General features: G+C 35.1%; 1 protein-coding gene across 3 annotated transcripts in view; it reads right to left on the reverse strand.

Moving 5' to 3' along the window:
* Positions 1-226: 226 nt before the first annotated feature.
* LOC129265421 (spectrin beta chain, non-erythrocytic 1-like) overlaps positions 227-14,488 on the reverse strand; it is a 60,549-nt gene continuing 46,287 nt past the window's right edge. For all 3 annotated transcript variants that reach the window (XM_064102171.1, XM_064102170.1, XM_064102172.1), the window contains 13 exons: positions 14,204-14,408; positions 13,579-13,773; positions 13,080-13,148; positions 12,658-12,768; positions 11,779-12,023; positions 11,163-11,301; positions 10,621-10,705; positions 9,969-10,060; positions 9,316-9,420; positions 6,528-6,724; positions 5,644-5,889; positions 4,482-4,655; positions 227-3,348 (listed from right to left, as the gene is read on the reverse strand). In XM_064102171.1, the coding sequence (XP_063958241.1) occupies positions 3,141-3,348; positions 4,482-4,655; positions 5,644-5,889; positions 6,528-6,724; positions 9,316-9,420; positions 9,969-10,060; positions 10,621-10,705; positions 11,163-11,301; positions 11,779-12,023; positions 12,658-12,768; positions 13,080-13,148; positions 13,579-13,773; positions 14,204-14,408 (2,071 nt within the window). In that variant the 3' untranslated portion in view covers positions 227-3,140. The remainder of the gene's footprint in view (positions 3,349-4,481; positions 4,656-5,643; positions 5,890-6,527; positions 6,725-9,315; positions 9,421-9,968; positions 10,061-10,620; positions 10,706-11,162; positions 11,302-11,778; positions 12,024-12,657; positions 12,769-13,079; positions 13,149-13,578; positions 13,774-14,203; positions 14,409-14,488) is intronic.

Raw genomic sequence — 14,488 nt, forward strand, 5'->3', positions numbered from 1 at the left:
ATTTAGATGAAATTATTTTCAGCCCAGAGTACCCCTTCAAGCTATGACAAAGGTGGTTATTCCATTTCTGTTCTTGGATGTATATTGTGAGAAGTGGACATTATTTATAAAGCTTGACCTCATTTATCAAGCTGCATATTCTTTTAAAAATTTAACCTTAAATGGAGATTATCTATAATCCAAACTTATAACGACACACGAAATGACAAACAATGGAAACTACAAATACATTTTTCACTTGGATTTATTGGCAATACGTGACACATACAAAATGAAGGGCTCGAGAAATTTTCTTTTTGAGACGTAGAGTGAAGAGGGATATGGTCCTGTGTGTACATTATTATACCAGGCACAACGAAATCACTTCTACTATTGGCTGTGTTACGTAGAAGTTTGTCTTAAAACATGAATTAAATATGTCAGCTGAATACATAAGTTAATTATTTCAATGATTTGTAGGGAGAATGGAATACATAATTTGAATACTACACTTCACTACACACATATGGAATACCCAAACTAAGTTTGCAATTGGTTTAAGATATCAAAAGATCTGCAACATCAATTTAATCTAACTAGTGAATACTACCTCTGAAAACTGTTTTGTCTATCTGCAAGGTGAAAAATAAAATGGTTCAGTTCCAGGAATGGAATTACATGTTTACTGACTTTACAATGTATTAAAGAGTCGCATTTTGAATGCATAAAGGGAACTAATGCTAATGTCCACTTAAATGGCTGTAAGTCCATCACCTATAAAGAATACGCACAAAAAACAGATGAATACATGCTATGATAATGTCAGTTATTTCTCACCTAACTGCACAGTTTATGTGAGGATCGATGATGGTGGTGTAATGAGAGGAAAGCTCTTCATGACATAGTACATTACAACTAAGAGCACCTATATAAAGCAGTCATTATCGTTATGGATAAATCGTACTGCAGAGCAGTTGCATTTTCCTCTTAAACATTTCATCCTCATTAATATGCATGCTAGATATAAAAAGGTCTGACAACAATATTCCATCTACAAAAAAATAATCAGTGCTCAGGAGAAAACACTGAATTATTATCCCTGGCAAAAGTGCTTTGAAATCTTGAGTTAATTACAAAATTAAAGAAAAAATTGAGGAATAAAAAAAATGAATACATCTTAGAGAAAAACCATACTGCACTATTGCAAATAATAAGCACTACAATGGAATTGCAAATAAATGATTCTAAACAAAATTAAAATTTTTCTTTGATTTGAATACAGTCTACATAAATTTTGAACATATAAAAGTAAATACATAGAAGTTGTAAGTAGGGCTGAACAAGATGAATTATATATATACTTCATCGAGATAGAATACTTTAATATACATTTACTACTGGCAACTATTTCAGGTTTTTTTTTTATGTGACCTACTTTATCTTATCCAGTTTAATATTGACTGAGTAGCTAAGCCAATTCAATTAAATGAGTTCATGTTAAGTAGCCATTTTGAATTTTGTAATTGGACAAGTGACACAGGCAAACTCATGCCTGCATTCTAGCTAAGTACAATAGAAAAAAGTCAAATATTTTTTGTAGATATAAGTCACACCACTATAAGAACATTTACATACTTTTTTTTCTTATGCAAGCTCTAATTATATGATTCCGAAGAAGAGAGAAAAACCACACATAACGTTAGATGTTATCTTGATTTAACTAATTTCCCCTACTGCTTAATTTTTCTTTGTACAATCTGCAGAAAAGAAATGACATTCACTCCACAAAAGCCCATAAAATGGACTTTATGTCATGGACTAAGCTATTTTTAAGATGTTATTTTTCTGGATCACAACACACAACAATAGCTGATAAGATTTATACCCTTTTCCTCTCTTCCCAAAGACGCTAAACATACAGATCATACTGTTCAGCAGTTCAGATGCATGCCTAATATTTAAGATATACAACTATCAAGATACAACAGCAATTTGAATAATAATTGCAAGAATTAACAACTTAATATTTATACACATTCTCTTTTAAGATGCCTAAAACTACAACACCAAGATACTCACATACACATCATTTACATGAATATTTACCTCTGTATACATTTTGTCTACATCACAATTGGATATTAAAAAGACAAGTTAGTGTCAGCTATTAAATATAACATAATGCAGAACACGCAGTTAAGGTCTTTGTGTGCCTACAAGATGGATAGACAAAAGTACTCCTCATCGAGGTACAAGGTAACGTCGTTTCGGGTACTGGACAATAATAACAATAATTATATCAACAGGCAGTACTGACTTCAGATACGATTCATCTACTTATCATAAGTTACAGTTTGACACGCCTTCGTTTCAAGTAGTGACATACAAAATGCCAAGTAAAAATCTCCGCTACCCGAAGCTTAATGAATCTAAGCTATATGGGCTTGGTATCACCCCTAATGACTAAAAGAGTAAGGGTGTTTAAAGCATGTTATGTCCAATGAAAGAATGAATCGCCTTTCTGCCTTTCTACTTATTTCTTTGTCATTTCTACACACAAGGGGACTCGCAGGGAGATAATCTATGCATATGATTTACATATGGAATGCCGCATGCACGTCTTTGATGAAAACCCTCCTCGTCTCTTTTTTAAATATATTCAATAGAAAGAAAAACAAACGTCTTGACGTCAGACCTTCTCCAGCGCTGTTCATTCACAGCGCGCCGATATTCTCAAAGACATGCCTAGTTTACAAGAACTTCAACACTAACAGCCATAAAGCCAATCAACAAGCTACCAATTTTAGTTGTGTCTATCATGAACTCACACTACACTTTATACATATATAACATCATCACTAAATCACCACATGACAGCGCAACCGTAGAATAAGAAGAAGCAGGAAAGCCTAGTTTTTCTTTCATACCGATAGTCCAAAAGCCTTGCAGCGAATAAGTCCTTGACAAATCTGTAAAAGTAATTTAAAAAAGAGCACTACCATTCCAATATCTTTTTTTCCATGTCCGTCCGATTCAATATCAATCCATGATAACAGTAATAGTACTTCAACAAATGTCATGATGTACAAGGGGGCTATACATGGGGAAAGTTGGAGGGGGAGGGGGGTCACCATTGATTATCTGACCCCGCCTCAGGGCTCTCACTTCCGCTTGAGGGTAAAGAGGCCCTTTCCCTTGGCCTTCTTGCCCCCTGGTGAGGTGGAGTCCGCTGGGAGAGTTTGGGCTCTTCTCTGTTCCTTGGATGCAGATTCCCCGGTACCAGAGATAGCTGTATGAAGCTGGTTCAGCCAATAGCCCAGTTCTTCACTGTCCTTTGCTTGGAATAGAAATTCTGATGCATCAGCCAACCTGTCAAAAAAAATGAAAATCAAACAATCCTAGGTAATCAAATGTTTCAAGTTTAATTTTTTTAAATTGGTATTTATTGTAAAGATGAGATAAAAATTCATTAACAAAACTTTCCAGAAAATACAAGCAAACGGGTGTGTCCACTCTGTAACCTTATGATTACCGAAGATTCTGATAGGAATCTGGTTTTATTTTATTCTAAAAACTTCTTTAACCCTAATAAGACTGGGGGGGGGCTGATTCAGTCCCCCCGACATTTTTTTCACGATAAAACACTCGTCGCTCGCTGACTTTTTACTTTCAAGTCTCGTGCAACTTTTGAGACCAAAATTGCAAGCCCTGGGTACGCGATTCCAAAATTTTGCAACATTCATGAGTGCATGCAGACACAAAATTGCTCAAAAACGTGAATTTGTGTACAAATTCAATGCAAATAGTGTTCTTAGCCAAAATGCAAAATATATTTCTTGTTTATAGTCAAAATAAAGTGCTTGAAAATTTCCATAGAAAAAACAATAAAAAACAAAGAAATATATAATAAATAAGTGTGATGTTGAAATTCTTTAAAGTACATTTGATCAGATTCCTATAAAGAGTCTGAACCAAAAATTAGCATTTTAGGGGCATTATTTAGTTAATTAGAGCAAAGTTTATGTTACGCATAAATTAGCATAATTAATAAATAAGCAATGAGATTTTTGGCAAAATTTGAACTTATAGTTTTGTAGATTATACCATGGGTGACGTGTGCGTGCCAATTTTTTTTTTGCGATCATGCGATCGACGGCCGAGAACATGAGGGGGGCTGAATCAGCCCCCCCCCCCCCCCTCTTCTTAGGCCTTAAAATAGCCCAGTCTATTCAGGATTACAAAAAGCAAAAATCAAATGCAGTTTAAAAAATTTAAGGCATTTTAAATTGATTTTGATCTAAAAAACAAGATCCATATGACACAGGAATGCAGGAGTGTTTCACTAAGCTCAAATAAACTTCTTAAAAGCTATAGGCCAATCACATCATAATTTCAGCTCATCAGAGAATCATCCCCTAGTCAATAAACGCATGAGCAAGTGAATGAATAATTGAAGAATGAACAATTACAACAAAAACAAGCCAGCTTATATTTGGACTTACTTGAGCCTGAAGACATACTTCTTCTTGGTGTAGTCTTCTGCGTATTCCGCGGTAGCCCCAGCCAGATTGAGAGGATGTTCATTGTTGAATGGGATTTCTTTGAGCTTGTTCTTAGGATCCTTGTAGAATGAGAGTGATTGGCCATGAGTCACTCCGTATACATGGTTCCAAGATCTACAAAAGTGGACACAACAAAGAATTATCAGAAAAATAAGGCCTCATACTCTGCCAACACAATGCACACAAATCCCAGTTCAGCTTTACAGCAAGCTGCTATCTGGATTATTTCTATTAACTACAAGGTACAACTTTGACATTTCTTTTTGTAATCAAAATGACAAAGTAAACATAATGCAACTGATGTTGAGTAATTTTCTGTTGTCAGAGTTTAAAACGATAATGCAGTAATTCTATATAGTTTGGGAGTTTGTTTTCAGAACATGTTTGATGCAATTGCTTTTCTTGTCCTTATTACCAAATAAATAACATCAACAACCTTGATTTTCATGCATTTGATAAGGGATTCCCTGAAACTGAGGAATACATATCACAATGAGTTGATGTACCTTTATGTTATGTAAGGCACCAATATGCACATATTACATAAAATCTAATGGATAACTACACAAAAACTTGCTTTCCCCCGAGCATAATCTGATCAATGTAGTGATGTGTTACATACTGCATGGAACTGAGAATTTCAACGATTTCAGTCACACTTAACTCTTTCTGAATGACGTCCAGGTGATTTTTAAGTACAATTAATTAACTTTGGGAAAAAAATAGTAATCAACAGCATTCTCAAGCTGTGTTTCTGTTTTTAAGAAATACAAACTAAACCTCAGATAGGTTAATAATAATAATAATAATATACAGTTCTTGTATAGCGCATATCACATTATGAATAATGTCTCTATGCGCTTCCAAAGGACTTGGATATTATTACCCCAGCTGTAGCTTGGCAGCCGTAATTACTAAGATTACAGCGCACACGCATTTCAAGGAATAAATTCCTTGCAAAGGTTGCAAAGAAATTGGTCCTTATAGAACAAAGAACAGCATAAAAGGGGTAATAGTATGCAGTGCTTAGAAACATTGTTTTAAGCATTACATATATGTTGCATTTTATTATCATTATTATCATTATCAATAGAAGACCTACCTGTTAGAAGCCTTCTTGCCGCCTGGCTCATATAGGTACTTCCTCATGAGGAAACCTTCAGCTTCATTGCTTCCACCCAAGGCTCCTGCTGGTACAGTTCCTGGTGCTGGTTCTTCTTCAGCAGCCATTGGTTCATCATCATCTGGGCCTTCTGCACCGTCTACAGCTGTACCGGCATGGACCTCTTTCTCGGCTTCCTGGCTCACCATCTCTTGTACTTCTTCTACGTACTTGGTGGCGGCTTGCCTGAACATAATAAAGGACATTCAGATGAAGTCTTATGAAAAATATTATTTATAAATAGTAATCATAATTGTCATAGTAATCATACTATGCGTATACTTGCCTGAAATAGATAACATTCAAATGATGTCTCATTATTCAAAATGAATCAGCATAACACACATGGATCTTAGTAAGCTTAAGAAATATTTATTTGGTAGCTCTTGCTTGAATACTCCAAAGCAAGTCGTGAACATGCATATACTCTGAGCGAGTAAGCCAGAATCAGACAACTGCATTCATGGTAATTAGTCCAAGGAATTCTTTAATTTAGAACAATTTGGAAAACAAATTTGGTGAAGCAAGGGGAATCTGTCAGAAAGAAACTCTATCTGATGTCAAAGAGGTCGTACCAATCTACTTGAATTTTAGTTATAAAATCATTGGGTGAAGAAGCATATTATAATTTCATTTTTTTTCTTGATCAGCATATTAAAAAATAAGTAGTTATGATATTCATGATTGGTAATCATTTTATGAGCAACTATGACCATATCATAGATATTGTCTCTTTGTCTAAGATAAGAGAGAAATTATACCCTTTAAGACTAAGGTTACATACACAACTACATGTTTTACAAAGACTGCAACCCTTTACATACCTAAGCTCTTCCTGTTCTTGGTGTTGTTGTTCCTGCTCAGCTTCTTCCTTTGCCCTTCGTTCCTTCTCTCTTTCCTCATTCATGAAGTCATCTACAATCTTATGTTTGAGAGACGGTGATTCCTTCATAGGTGGAGAGTCCTCACCAGCAGCACGGCGGGCCTCATCTTGACGTTTGCGTAGTTCTCTCAACTCAAACTAAGGAGAGATAACAAGTGCTATACAATAAGGTTTGGTTTCTCATGAAATGTAACCTACCAACTAAATATTAAGAAATTTTAGGATTATGGAAAGGGTAGAAGCAAGCCAAAGGAGGAAAGGAGGTTGACATTATCTATACTGGGTTGGAGAAGGGAAATGATAAAGATGTGTATCAAGTTGTTGGGGGTACTGTTATGTTAGATGTGTCTGGAGTAGCAGAATGAAACTCTTATTTTGTATCCCTTGTTCATATTCATAGTTATAACAATTTTTTTTATTGAAAATTTTCCCTGGGGTAATTGAACTTCAAACCCCCCAAAAAATTATTAGTTTAAAAATTCAGCAAGAAGTTATTCATATCAGTTTTCCATATGAAAAAGCAAAATAAAAATTCTCTATAAACCATCTTCACATCATCCCATTAATTGCCCGATTAAGAAACTTCTTTTATAAAAATTTACAAGCTGATATTTCAATAGCAAAGTATACTTATATCTCCATTCAAACACATTTCATGATGTCAAGGAGCCAAAGGCACTTAAGGTTCATTGTGAAGGTTTAAGATTCAATATAGCATTTCATCATGGAGACAAGGCATGGGAATCGCAAGATAAAATTATCCCTCCACCATGAAATCAAACGAAACATCATCATGAAGATCAGTCATATGTTATTGATGGGGAGAAAAAAGCATGAAGATCATATGGAAGATTCTTGAGAGATATGAAATGTTGGAAAAGTTGTAATACTAAACAGCAAGAGAGAGAGGCAACACCCAAAACCATGACAAGATATAATTATATATGCATCATAGAATGCCTGCTACCAGGTAAGAGGTGAATACAAGCCTATTGTATCTATGGATGTCAATGAGAGAAGATGACTTGGGCTAAAACATATTACAAACTCAGAACTATGAGCAAATGGAAAAATTGGTAAAAAAAAGTAACTGCATATTTGAAGATGGTCTTTGCTTTGCATGATGAGATTGCTGATCTTGGGCACTGAAAACACCTCACTCTGCGAAGAGCTGTAAAACATGAGAAGCTTTGGCAGTAATTCTCTTGTACATCAATGAAATACAGAGTATCCAAATTAGGAAAGTGCGACAACTTCATCCAGTTCAAAGTTATCTTTGGTTTCATTACAAATTTTGAAGAATGCCTGATCGGCACAATGTCATATATTTTGCAGCTGGGACATAAGTACACCCCTCTTCAAAAGCGAAATTTATACAAACATGATTGCAATAACACTGTAACGAATGACAAAGTCATCACTTTTGAAATGGTGCATTGGATTCATATTTTACTATAGAGAGCTGGGATTTGTGCAGGATATGAACTATATCGATCATCTTGTTATTACAACAAAGTGATATCATCTCACTGAATATTGGATAAGAGGTACTGTCCCCAAAGCGACATTTTTGCATTCTCGCAATATCTAACTTGGATATCTGTTAACCCCCTAAAATGTTCCCGCTACTTTCAACGATACTTACAGGCCCCAGTCGAGGATCTGGCTGATTTTTCTACAATTATTTCAAAGCAGTGACATGCAAAAGCATTGATGAATTATTTTGTTTGCTCGATTCTCACTTTGAATCCAACAAATCTAAATAACTAGAGCATTAAAAAGTCATCTGATATATGGAGACTACATACTACCTATTTTTCTACCTAAAAGCAAGCATTTGGTGGCTGTTGTATTTCTAATATAATGATTAATGAGTGTGAGTTAACAATCAAGAAAGAGAATACGGACTACAATCTAAATTTTACCAGTTTAACTTATTGCTTCAGTAAATCAAAACAATCTGTATAGGTTTGAATGTTTCAAATGTCATAGGCATGGAGGTTTATCCAGAGAAAACTTGCAAAGAATAGAAACATGCACCTTGAGATTTACTTGCAAAGAATAAGACTTCTTTTAAAGAAAAAGAGAAAAAAAATGGCAAGGGTGTGATATAACAGGGTAGATTCCAGGCATTTGGGTTGGAAAGGTGTGCTTGGAAATAATTTTGTTCTTTAATTGCATGAACGTAAAATACTTTTGCATAATATGCTTATATTATACAAGATTAGCTCATTGATTAGTATAGACAATCAATTTACACAAATTTTATATTGATAATCTAATTCAAGATTTTCCTTTTGGTTCTTGTGATTAAAAAAGTAACCTGACACTGTTTACCAATTATGTCCATTACATAACAATACTGAAAGCCTTTGCTAAATGTATTTGGTAGAAGCAGCTTTATTAGAATGCATTTAAATTGTTTCAGTTAAAAATAATTTATAAAAAAATCAGGCAATTTATTTGAAAACTGGACCAACTTATCAATCATCAGATGAATAATATGTAAGAAATACTACATGCAAAAATATGACACACTACTCATTATTTTCTCTCTTTTTTTCTCTATCATTTCTAGTGAGATGTCTAATTAGTTCTCTTCTAACCATAAACTAACAAGCAGGCATCTAACCATTCTAATCCAATGCTACAGCTACACTGTATACACAAGGATAGAGTAGAGTCTTTTAAACATGTACGGGAGTGAAGAGTGTGAGGGTTGGACTTACTGTTGTTAGTTTCTCGAGTGCTGTGAATCTCTCTTCTTGACAGTAGAGGGCCTTCTCGAAGGCCTCATGCCTCTTGATCAATTTCTCAACCTCGTCTAGTGAGTTCTAAAAATATAAAGCAAACAAAAAAAAATTATCAATTTTCCATCCTCTTTCTCTGTATACAATTTTTTTGTGTGTTTCTTTGCAGAACACAATCCAAACAGTCATACGTTGACATCTGTGTTGACATAATTACTTGAAAAATGTCCATTCCAAAGCAATGTTTAAACTTGTCACTTACATATTTACCATCATTAGTATCATCATTGTCCATTTTACTTCCATCAATTAGGAAGATTCTTTTTCGAACTCAAAATATGGATCTTCAAATGAACTATACACTCTGTTTTGATATATGTTATTCAACAGAGCAATATCATTTTTTAGTATGTACATCTGACCCACTTATTTCTACATCAAATCAAAAGTTGTTGTGTTCTCATATCAATATGACTTGAACAGTTCCCAGAGTGAAGTTAGAATTGAGAAAAATCTAGACTTTAGAATATTGTTGATGTTACTTTTCAACTATATTTACAATGTTGCGATACTGCCTACTCCACTTGTGGATTGATTGTGGAATCTGATAGAGAAGAAAGAACTTGACTTACTCCATAGTCTTCACTTCTCAGGTACTGTTCTTGGCTGATCAGCCAGGTTTCAGCAGCATGGGCATCACGGGCAAATTGGTATACCTCAAGAACTGAGGAAAAATAATTCAAATTAGAAATCAGTTAAGCACAAGTTACCGTAACGCTTTGATTTGTGTATCACACACCTAAAATAACAGAGAAATAAAACCATCCACCTACGGTGTTGATGTAGAAGTTGATATCACTGAGATCAAGTATTGCCTTAAAATAAGCCTTCTACTTAACCTGTGGATGAACTAATTGATATCACTGGGTTGCATTTCAAAAGAAATAAAATTAATTTATTATTACAGACAGCAATTATATAGGTATCAACATAAATACTGATGTGATTGACTAGACTCAACCCATTACAAAAAAGGAAATCATCACATAATCATAGATTAATAATAGAACAATGAGTCAAGCTAAAATTACCTTACAAATTCGAACTGCATGCCCTGAAATGCTTACTTACATCATTGCCCTAAAATGAAGGGGGCATCATATCTCATCAAGTAAAATATGTACATAGATATAGTTCAATGTATATGTACTTTTTAATTGATGGGGTATGCCTATTCTCATTCATGGTGTGTAACTGAAATTGACTAGAATAGTAAATACTTACTGAGCTGTAGGTATTCCCATCTGTGTTCCCAATCAGCGATCATTTCTTGACGTTTGCTACCAACCTGGACTAGCTTGGCATGGATCTATATACAAAGAACAAACCAAAGAAGGATAAAATATGAATATTAAACCATATGGAGACAGGCAGGGAGTAAGAACACAAAACAAAGAAAGCAAATACATGTCAGGACATAGACTATAATTGAAAGAGCATATGTGATCATCAAGAATATACACACCCCTAATAATGTTATACAATAGCAAACTGCTGCAGTAATCACAAAATAGTTCCAAAGCTACTCAAGTTATTGAAAAATTACAGAAAAAGAGGAAACAAGATACAAACTTCATCCAATAATTGTTTTTCTCCACTGAGTCAGCATATAAATATAGAACTATACTACATATAGAACAGGGCAATGCCCTTCAACACAATACATGACATATTTGTCCCCACCCGATGCCTACAATTACAAGCAAAGCAAAACCTCACTTGGGTGAGAGAGTACGAACAGAGAGAATTACATTAAAGCAACTTACATCCTTAGATGCGTAGTGATCTCTTGCCAACATGTCTTTACCCATGGTGAAACACTCTGTGAAGTTACCATCCCTAGTATCAATTTCTGCTTTGATGTTCTGATGGCCGTTCATCAAAAGCTCAACACCAGATACATCCCTGAAGGAACAAAAATCCAATACAATAATAAACATCTTGTATTGTGGTTTACAAATACATTCGTGTTTCCTACTAAAAGCTGATACATCTCAATTTGCATAATAAAATACAAACATAAATAAGAAAACAACCAACATTCATTCAACATTAGTAGTAATATCTCCACTGAATACCCCTGCTCCCACACGTGAGCCACATTTTATGAGAATTGCTTGGAAAATGAGGTGAATGATCCACATGAATTTCCACTTCATTGTTTCAATGGGAGGCAGTTACAAAAGTAATGCAATTCAGACACATTAAAAAAGTATGTCTTGCACATTTTCATATCCTAAGATACTAAGCGTATGCTAGCAGCTTATATCCAAAAATTGATAACAAACATTTTTGTGATCTCAACTAATTACAAGCTCCATCAACAAAATGACCGTCCAACGTATAATCTTCTAAAACTTAAAGAGTTTGTCCTGTTCTTACCTAGCTTTGTCCTGGTTGATGATCTGGAGCAGAATGTCTTCCATCCACATCATGAGTGCCCTGACAAGGTTGAGGAATCTGAAGAGCTCATCAGTCTGGTCTAGCCTGACTGAGCGGAACTGGATAGATGAGTTGAGGTTGTTCCATGCATCCACCACCTCCTGCTCTCTGTTGTCGATCTCCCTAGCCTTGTCACCGGCATAGGCGGCTCGCAGACGGCCAGCCTCCTCCTGGACATCTTTCACCTAAAAAGATTGGGTAAAAGTAAAAGAGATTCAACATTAAAATCGGCTCAAAGTGTCTACGAACTACACTTCTATTACTTGGCTCTCTCTTACAATCAGAGAAAAAAAAAATTTAAAGTAGAGAAAATAAATGCCCATACAACCACTTCAGCGGGTAGAGGTATAAAGGGTTATTGGGAGAGACTAACATTTAACCTCCCAAAAGCTTACACAAGTACATTAGGACCCTACTACAGATTGTAATCATATTCCTGGTTATTGCACCTACTTTCTACAACATGTGATTTTGAATACTAAATGATTGAATGAGGAGTACAGTGCACGATTGTTTCAAATTCTAAGGGACTTTGAAACAGAGGGTCGTGGGTTCGAATCCCAGCCATGGCGTTATTTCCTTCAGCAAGAAACTGATCCACAGTGTGCTGCACTCAACCCAGGTGAGGTAAATGGGTACCGGTAGGAAGTAATTCCTTAAAAAGCTGTGTGCGCTATGAACGCCTAGCTTAGCCGGGTAATATAGGAGCGCCTTGAGCACCTAACAAGGTGGATATGTGCGCAATATAAATACCCTATATTATATTATTATTATTAGATAATATAATCACTGACATAACTGAGAATGTAAGGAATGTACCTGTTGTCCAAGAGCAGAGAGATCACTCTGGAAGGAGACATGTTTCCTCTGTAAGATGGCTACTGATTGCTGATCCTTGCCCAACTCCTCTGACATCTCATGTTGCTTCTCCTGTAACAGAAGAATATTCAAAGGCAAACATTAACAAGCTGAAACAATCATTTCTCATTCCAAGAATGAAACTTAACAGAGGGGAGAACCAAAGACAATACACATTCTTCCTTTGGTGATAACAGACAAATTTCATAAAGTAGAAAGTTATAGTTACACAAGTACAATTTGGAAATATCTCCAAGACATGTTTCTTAGAATTGATACTTCCCATTTACTTCTCATTTGATTTATCAAGCAACATTCCATTATTAAAGTCAATTTTTGTTTCATTAATTGTGATCAACAGTGTTTCTGAATAGTGGACTTACCTGGATATGAGCAAGGACATCCTTGGCATCAGAGTAGAACTTGTGAAGCTCATATGATGCAGCCAACATCTGGAGAAACAAAAGACAAAGAAGAGAAATTTGTTTAGAATTTAAAAAAAATCTTGGTTACTTGACAAATTATTGGATTAAAAAATAAATTGAATTAAAGTAACCATCACAAAAAGATGGAAAAGTGAATTTCAATGTTTAATACCAAACATATACTAAGGACTACAAATGAATGTAACTGGAATAAATAAAATGGTACCAGGGAACTGGATGGATGAAATAGAATGAAAAGTAAATATTTTTATGAAGAGCTTACTTTGTGTATTTTGTTTTGCAATTTGTTTTAATTTTACATTAAACTTAATGGCAATTCACAGGGTTTCTAATTACAAGGTAATAATATAAATTTAAGGAGTCAACAGGTCTTTGCCCTCAAGTGTTATTTTTCCACTGGGGAATGATCACAAGAAAAACATATATCTTCACTTACTCTTGTTCTTGTATCAATGAGTTCAAGGAGATCAGCCCAAGCTTCATTGATTTGGTCTTTCCATTCTGCAATGATTGCAGCGTCGGCATGACCCTCGTTGATGAGGGTATCACAGGTCCTGTTGGTGTGGGCAACCTTCTCTGTGCCAATGTTGTGGGTGTCACGGGCAAACTCTGAAAATCGTTGCTGCAACATCTGAGTGACAAATATAGGATGAATTCATTACACATTGCTCTACATATAGCTTAAAGATGAAAAATTTGAAATTAGAAAGTAATGTATATTTATCTGAAGGTACTATCCAATTACAAAATTCCTACCATTGCATTTGACTAACATTAACTAATGCCCATGCCAAGAAATAAGTTAAAACATCCCAATGGCAACTAGAGACCATTATAGGATGAATGAGACTTTCATCAATGAATGAGGGATGTCAAATTGATATTGATATCGATGTTCAACAATACTCTGAAACAAACCCCAGTATTTTTCAAAATTAATATTTTTTTTACACACAGTTGTTTCATAAATAGAGAAAATCAAGCCTATTAAAAAACATATATATAAGATTTCCCCTCTTCCCCTCCCCAAAATGGGAACAAAAATGAAATGCCAACCATACCGTAACATGTTCAAGGTCCTGTCCAAGTTCATGTGAACCAGCAACAACTTCCCTCTCAGCGATCCATTGCTCGATGTCATCAACTTCTTGGTTGAGGGCGAAGAGTCTGGTAGTCTCTTGGAGGCGTGCTCTCCTCTCCTCGGCAAGATCCTTCAGACCGGCATAAAGTTTGTCAATCTGAGATTGACGGATTGCAATCTGGTCACTGTTAGAACATAATACAAAGAAGAATGGGTAATATGATTACAATGGAAACAAAATTACTTAACACTACAGTCAAGAAAT

This window comes from Lytechinus pictus, chromosome 7, assembly GCF_037042905.1.
Source record: "Lytechinus pictus isolate F3 Inbred chromosome 7, Lp3.0, whole genome shotgun sequence".
Classification (NCBI taxonomy): Eukaryota; Metazoa; Echinodermata; class Echinoidea; order Temnopleuroida; family Toxopneustidae; genus Lytechinus; species Lytechinus pictus.